Source organism: Lampetra fluviatilis, chromosome 4, assembly GCF_964198595.1.
Source record: "Lampetra fluviatilis chromosome 4, kcLamFluv1.1, whole genome shotgun sequence".
Lineage (NCBI taxonomy): Eukaryota > Metazoa > Chordata > Hyperoartia > Petromyzontiformes > Petromyzontidae > Lampetra > Lampetra fluviatilis.
Genome location: NC_136278.1, coordinates 9,789,554 through 9,798,079, shown reverse-complemented (window position 1 = coordinate 9,798,079; position 8,526 = coordinate 9,789,554). Strand labels below are relative to the sequence as shown.

Genomic DNA, 8,526 nt, shown 5'->3' with positions numbered 1-8,526 from the left:
AGAAAGTGAAATTCAATTTTATTAACAACAATACCCAAGGGAAAATCAACACTTTTTGTATTCATGTTCAAAACAGTGTCCACTTGAGGTTTAGCTGTATACTTTTAGATAAAAGTTGTACAGAGCATCTGATCCTATTTAACCCAAAACAACATTTTTTGCATCATTTCCGTACATTATTTACACACGTCTTGTGAAAACAGCAAGAAGGTAAATTAATGTAATAACTTGTATGTGCAAGCATAATTACCCTGGGAATATTTATTGTCTGCCACTACATATTAAGGAATATATAAATTTACACAGTGCTTTTATGAAGAAAAAAATGTTGACCATGAGCATTTACAGTTACTTAAGCAAAAAAAATGTCAAGTGTCATGAAAAAAATACTTGAACGTATTTATAAACGTACGGGCAATTCAACATTGCCACCTACAATTCGTTAGTGTTACTTGGGTTATTTTGAAGTGCTGCAATTTAAACAATACAGTGTGCACAAGAAAATGCACGAGTAATTTTCAATGGTGATCATTGTGTACTGTACTAGATGCATAATTACAAAAGTGTTATTTTTTACCACCATACAATGAATGTTTAAACTGAGGTTTCCACAACAATGCAGCTATTCCCTGGGTAAACGTACCATGACCATAAAGTACAATAAGATATGAGCAAATAACGCATGGGATTGTTAGGATAAAGCATGGTTTTTAGGATAAGCGTGATTTTGGTTACACAAGTACCCAAATGTTAGCCCAAGCTACAAGTACCATACACGAGTGTCACAACTTTGGTTCTTTAAGATTATGAAGTCAACATCATGTTACCAATTAATTTTGCCAGTGCTTGAAGAAATGAGTTACTGTATTCAATGAAAAAGTCTGTCTGTGACCATTGCAGAAGATAAACACTGCGACTAGGGCTGCCGCGAAATATAACTGCTCACGATAGAATATTACATTTCACGATATTGTGTTTTCTGCGATATCTGTTTCCCACAATAACTCTGCAATTGTATGTTACACTTTGATTGTATTCAACTGCAGTTCACTCAACATAAGCCTGCCACGAGTCTTGTAATCATGAGCAATTTGTAGCGCGTATAAACAACGGCTTCGATTTTGGTGTGGTAATTTTGTTGTTCTCAAATTCACGATCAAGGTGCGGCAAAGAGATAAAATCATTTACAAAAGCTGTCAGAATAAGTTGGGACACGACCCCATCGACCCCCAAAGTATGAGCGTTATGAAAGTAAAGAAAGGAAGAGCCTAATCTAATGTGCTTTTATAGACATGTCCGAGATTTGATGGACTCCATGCAAACTACTGTCGTGATTTCTGTGATCACCTTGACCTCCGTGCCAAAATCATAGCTTCTAAACGTACATCCCGCGCCAATGACATACAAAATAATTACACAGTTAAAACAATTACGAAAATGATCAGGCAAGTGTATTGTCGCCATGCTGTAAATCACTCCTGACATGTTTTTACTCAGCATTACTGTAATTTAATAGATATAAGCCAATTGTTTACAACTTTAACTATCGAGTTTGTCGTTTCCGAAAATATTTTTTTCTGGAAATAAAATATTTGTATGCAAATATAATTACCAATACAGTGACACAAAACGAATGATATCGTTATCATGCCTCATATCCTATGATAGATATATCGTAGTAACGCTATATCGCAACATCGCTAACGTTGACAATACTGTGACTTTATGAGCACACTGCTGGGATGTCACTGAGTGAGGACCGCAGATTGAGTTTTAAAAAAAGTGTCGAGGACTTAGTTTTGTTCATAGGAGGCCCAACTTTAAACAATTACAATGATTACCCAATGGGTCATTCAAATACATAGATTTGGAAATCATAAAGAACACAATTTAAGAGTCAAAGCAGCATCGTTTTTGTAATATAACAGAACACCTCATTTGTTGATGACATTAATTGATTGGCGTGTTAATGAATGCAACATTGCAGGGACTAAAGCGTCTCCCTCATCACATTCTATTGTCATACAAGGATACTTATGCCCCTTGTAAATGTTTCCTACCATAAACAATGATGAACAAATGTATACTGCTTTGCAGCTTGTATCTATGCATGTGTCGTGGTTTAACGCGCACCAAGGGGGGTAATTGTAAACACGCGTGGGTTGTGGACAGTGGGGTTGTATCGGGACAAGCTGGTGTTGCTGGGGGACAACGGCCGGACGGAGACGGCTCCTTAGGCAATTATGGGATGCAGGGCAGTGATTGGCTGGTTGTTGTCTGGGAATGGGAGCAGGTTGCGGTGGGGGCCGCGGGCGCGGGGCGTTGGGGGGACGCCGGTTATTTAATTGGAAATTAATAAGGACGATGATAAATACAGGGGCGTCAGAGTGAGACGGAGAGTTGTGCTGGGAGCTGGACAGAGACGGTCAGAGCAGAAGAAGAAGATATGAGAAAAAGTATAGGGTAGCAGTGGAGAAGACGAAGTATAGGGTAGCAGTAGAGACGGAGACGAGGAAGAGATGAGAGGTAGAATAGGGTAGCGGTGGAGCAGGGAAAGAAGAGGAGACGAGAGAACGGATAGGCTAGCAGTGGAACGGGAATGAGTGAGACAGAGAAGCCGAGAGAAAGCAACGGCTGGAGTGAGACGGAGAAGCCGAGGGAGAGCGAGACGATCAAAGCCAAGACGGGCGAAGCAGAGAGGAAAGTCGGGAGAGAGACGGAGAGAAAGAGGGAGGAACGGAGCGAGCGAGGCCGGCGGAGCGCGGCGAGTGAGCGAAGAACGCGCTGGAGAGTGGTGATGAAATGTGCTGAGTTTGATCAAATAAAGTGACAGAAAAAGAAGTTGTCCGCGTAAAGTTCAGCACTACACATATTAAAATTATTTCGCACCATACGTGGCCAACCGTGCTAATCGGAGGTGCAGATAGTGTTCCGCTCCTGTGCTCTGTGTATATGCTGGATATATCCAAAGATTATTATAGGGTATTTTGTCTTACAGGGTGTTTTTGCGCAAATTTATCCAGCCACATATTTCAGTCAAACGTAATAAGCATGTAAAGGTTCAATCTCCCAAGTAAATTATCACAATTTGGAATCACAATTAGATTGAATAGATTATCATGCCTCGTTTTTCCTCCCACCTCTTTTGTATTATCTATCCCTTTTTTGCTGTGACATTTGAACAGTTGAGTTCGACCATTGACATGCATACCATTTTCATATCATTTCCATAATCCAACAAAAAGTTACTTTTTCAAACGCGTGATTTAATGCACATACCAAATGTAAGAATACATTTCAATTGACGAATCTATTGATCATTGCATGACCAGTGAAGAATTCTTCAAACGTGAAGAAAATCCATATTTACTGCTGCTCTCCCTAACATAACTAAACAACCCCAGTAACATACACCAGTTCAATCTCAAAATATAGCAATTATTAATGTGACAGTACAGTAACATGAGAAATATATAGGATATATAACTCCTCTGTTGTTTTTGGGTTGTACCGCGTGTTGTTTAGCATGATATCCGACGTTTCGCTCCACGTGGTGGTGAGCTTGTTCAGTTCCTGAAGGGTAAAACATTGGACATTGTGCCGAACAATACGTGGTATAGCCCAAAAACACATTGGAGAGCTATATGGCAAAATCGCTAAATCCTAGTCATACATAACCTCTCTGAAGGATTTCAATTACTCATTATCGTGGTACATTAACAAATGTGCAACTGTGCAAAAGGTAAGTAAAAAAACTAGATTACTGTACTGCAATCATGCAAGTGCAAATCGTTGCAGAATACCACATGTAGATGCACTGGCCTTGCTGTTAGATACAATACAATAAAGGTGTCAGATCAAATCTTGACTTAAAGCTTTAGTGACTGCAGGAATTTTTGTTCTTTGGGTCTTTCGCTAAAGAAAATAAAAAATATAAAGAAAATAAAAAATATTTTATTTGAACCTATCTACATGACTTTACCGAAAGACCCAAAGAATAAAGTGTCAGATTGTTTTAGAATTAATTGCATTGATTAAGGTTTCTAAGCACAAGGAGAGACAGCCTCTGACTATCATTATTGATTTTTTTAAATGTATATTGTGGAATCCGAATGGGAGATAAAAAGCAAGCAGTTCCCGAAGCATACATAAGTAATATTATTGAATTTGTCATAAATACTAAATATTAAGAAGTAATGGATTTCAATTTTTTTCATTCTTATATTGCAAAAAAAAAAATTGCTGTAAATTATTTGATAAAGTAAACGTATCCACCACACTTACTATCGTTCGGCAACTGCGTTGGACTACTGCAGTCGTGGAACATTACCAAATGAAACTATTGTATCACTGTAATGCCACCTAGTGGTCAAGAATTTCAATGTCAATGATATTGTGAATTATTTTTAAAGTGTACATATTGCAACTGTGTTGCTGCACACATCATTGGTTGATTAATAAAATGAACGAAATTCACATACAAAATAACTCGGCTTACTTGCATAACTGATATCACACACAGCATACAGCAATCACATTCACTCACAATGACTTACAGTAGAAGGGATTATGTAAGACATGGATTTAGATTGTTGCACTCTGGTGTCACGGCGCTTTGTAGAAACCCGACAATTTATTTGGCATGTTAAGTACACCTTGGACAATTCATAACTGTATATCCACAATAACAAGTGAATGTACTGTCAGTGAATGCTTCGCTGCAGACATCATACGTAACATCAATGGGATTCAAGTCAACTCACATTGTTGCCGCTGCTGCCTATTTCTGCCGATGCATGCACTGAAAAAAAACAAGATGTTAACCCTATATTTTACATTGCATATGAGCATCATACGATCAACACCAATAAATTGTGTCCAATCAACCACCGTCGGTAATCCTTACATTGGCACTCATAATTGTTGATGCAATATATTTTACGGTACGGGTATTCTTCAAAAAGCACTTAATGGTCCTATTTTACATTTACATCCCTCTGAGATACAACCACCGCCGCCACCACCACCACCAACTCATACTCTAAGCAATATTTCATCTGCACAGGAGGTGGCAATAAAGAGCCATTCCAGGAGAGAGAAAAAATATCTTTGTCGACAGCAATCGTAACATCTACGGTATACCAAAAGGTTACATCCATTGATGACTATACATCTATGCAACATATATCTTTTTGGAGTGTCGCAGGGTGACGATGTGTTTGAAAAGCATATTTTATAGAGTGTTTACAGAACATTCAGCATCTGCAATATTTTGTTTCGACTGACAACCAATAAAATATTTCGCTTTTACAATACGTACTAAAAATATATACGTGGGTCCAGAGTTCTTTGCATTTTGAAATGTTTTCAGTGTTTGTGTCATTTTTTTTTGTATCGGCTCTTTCATTTTAAACGATATGATAATGTGCTCATACAGTTGTCTCAGTCCTCCAGGGTCCCGTTTTGACATTTGGGCAGGTGCCTGTGATTAATGGGACTGTGGCATTTAGCTCAATGTTATCAGCAGGCGATATCACATTGTGAACAGGAAAGTGGATGCCGTACGCCATGCAGAAAGCCTCCTGAGAGGCTGCCTGCACCACAGGTGCATCATCGTTCCCAGAGCCACTTTCCTGTGACCGACAGCAGAGTGAAAGTGTGGAAAATTCACTGTACTGCGCGCTGACGCCTCCCTCCGTCGTGATTTTTGGCACGTCATAAACCAAGTCGCCCGTGGAGCTTTGCCTGTTGGCCTGCAGACTGTTTTTTCTCCGACCCCTTGCGCAGTGTTTCCTCGGCAGAGTCCTGCTTGTGAGACAGTCAGCGCTCGCCTGCTCATTGATCTCACTCAGTCGCTCATCGATGCTTTTCTCCCTGCTCTGTGCGAACTGCACATTCGCCCTGGCAATGTTCTCCACTTGCAGGTTAGTCATCTTGCACTGGTGCTCCGTTGAGGCCAGGGGTATGCTGCTGATGGCGGCCACACTGTCGCTCACCAACGAAGGCGGGTTTCCGCTCACCACCACATACATATTCCCACCGCCCACGCTCGACAGCTGGCCATTAGTTATGAGCTTGCACTCTTGATCATGCTCCTCGCTCCGTGACGGTTGATGCGAGAGCTTGGAGGAGGAGGCGACCTCCGCCTGGGTCACGCCGCCACCTTTTCCTCCACAGCAGTGGCAGCAGCAGCAGCAGCGACCGAACCAGAGGTGCCACACGTCGTCGCGCTTGGCGCAGTGGTGCACCAACACGAACAGCCCCAGCGTGAGCACCGTGCCACCGAACAGGCAGCTGAATACCACGGACAGCAGCTGGTCGGAGTGCCACGCAGCCAGGGCGCCCAGCGTCCAGGAGATGGCATACAGCAGCAGCACGAGAGCCGTGCCCGCGAGCTGCTCGGGGAACGTGTGCTCGTTGGCGAGCGCCGGTGGCGGAGAGCCGGCGCAGCGGGACGCGCCTCCGTGGCCGCACTCGGGCCCGCCGTGGCTGGCCACGTGATGGTGGCAGCAGCGCGGGGGTGGGTGGACGATGATGATGTGGGGCGGTTGTCCAGCGGCCCCACGAGGGCCGGCCGGGTGCGCGTCCTTGAGCTCGTAGCGCTGCTGGCCAGGGCGGCGGTGCAGGCACACGGCCGTGCGGATGAGGTAGACGCACGTGGCCAGAACGACGAGTGCCGTGGGGCCGTAGAAAGCGGCGAGGCTCGCTTCCCATGCTACCCAGCAGCTTGGGGCGGGAGGGGGTAACACACACACGAGTACATGAAAATATTATTTAAACGATAACTCATTTTCCTAGATTCCCTTGCAATGCATTGCCCAGCATATAGGAAATCGCACAATCGTCAAGCATGCCTTGAAATTTGTTTGGCTGCAAAGGTGCATACATTTTTAGTCGCGGCCTCAAAGTGCTCCCTGTCACATCAGACAGCCACTTACGCATTCAATGTTGTGGCTTCGCACTTATTCTTTATGCTTTTAGTGTAGCACAATGCTGCCCAGTGGATAGCTTTTATGACCTTTAGTCTGAATATCTACGCAGCATGGGTAAAGTAGACAACAAAATGGAAAAAAACACACCTTTAAGCGTGTGTCATTATTTGTTGAAATCAAAGGCATGCATTTGCAATAACAGGTCTGGGAATTAAAGCCAATCGCATATATATGCGATATAGACTACATTGAATGGATTTGTGAATGTCAAGCTTTTGCATATATTACTTATCATATGCGGTGCTGTACATTGACAATTGGGACATTAAAATAATAAATATACCTATCAGGCAAAGATAGGGAACGAGTGTAAGGCCCATGTCATTACAATCCACATGGCTTGATTTATGCGTTGGTGGAAGGGCAGTTTCTCTTGAGATTTGGAAAAAAAAGAGAAAGATATTCATATTATGACTATGCCTATAAGCCTGCTTTTACATAAGGAAAAACGGTGTCCGAAAATGTGTGAGAAGGGTCAGTCTGCGCTCAAGAGTAAATTGAACAAGCGCGATTAGGGTGCGTGAATTGTGCAATTGCACTGTCATGGACCCGTTCGGGCAGTTGCTAGTGAGGGAGAGAGGAAAGGATTGGTGATGGATGCTGTCATGGCATTTGCAGGCTTTCAGGAATTTCAGATCCGCTACCTTTTCATGGGAGAAGTAACTTTTTACTACGTGTGACTGATTTGCAGTGTCCATCACAGTTTAGTGGGCCAATTTTGTTCATTTTCCGTTGTGTGTATTGTTTATAGCGTCTTGTTTTTAACATTATACAGTAGAACCTCGGAGATCGAACGCACCAGAACTCGAACAAATCGGTGGTCGAACGATATTTCCGAACATTTTTTGCCCTGGAAACCGAACGAAATTCGGAGGTCGAACGGGCAATCACGACTTGACAGAACCTGTACGGCTGAGACGTGTATGGCCAGCGTGCATGACGCTTGCCCAGACAAAGGTTTTAGCGTATGATAACCTCTTTAGATAAGTTTTTAGTCAGAAAGAGCTCAAGTGACTCACAGTTAGTGGCAGAAAAGAGGCACAAAAGAGAAAGAACCCCAGAAGGGCAGTTACCCGACGTTATTATGGAAGAGGACTCCCCTTCCAAACAATGACACCACCACCTCCTCCTCCTCACCACCTTACACTCAAGCCATCAACTCTCCTTACTACAGGTAAAGTGAAGTTCAATGTTAATTTATTTCATTTATTCCATGTATTTATTCATTTATTAAATGTATTCATTGTGTTTCCTGTTTTTTTTTATGATTTTATGCATGTAATTACTGTAAACTTCGTGTAAAAATGCTTTATAATGAGAGATTTCTTGTGTCTTGAACCAATTAATGTAATTTACATTGATTCTCATGGGGAAAATTAATTCGGTGTTCGAACAAATCGGTGTTCGAATGGCCTTCTGGAACGAATTAAGTTCGATCTCCGAGGTACCACTGTATTTAATCTGCGATCACTTATTTACGGAGCAATGATCTCATACCACGTGTTCTGGTGCCCAGAGATGGACTGCATGGGAA

General features: G+C 42.3%; 1 protein-coding gene across 1 annotated transcript in view; it reads right to left on the bottom strand.

Moving 5' to 3' along the window:
* Positions 1–5,206: 5,206 nt before the first annotated feature.
* LOC144931556 (adhesion G protein-coupled receptor A1-like) overlaps positions 5,207–8,526 on the bottom strand; it is a 160,232-nt gene continuing 156,912 nt past the window's right edge. Inside the window, exon 6 of the mRNA XM_078855526.1 lies at positions 5,207–6,726. Within this exon, the coding sequence (XP_078711652.1) occupies positions 5,430–6,726 (1,297 nt within the window). The 3' untranslated portion in view covers positions 5,207–5,429. The remainder of the gene's footprint in view (positions 6,727–8,526) is intronic.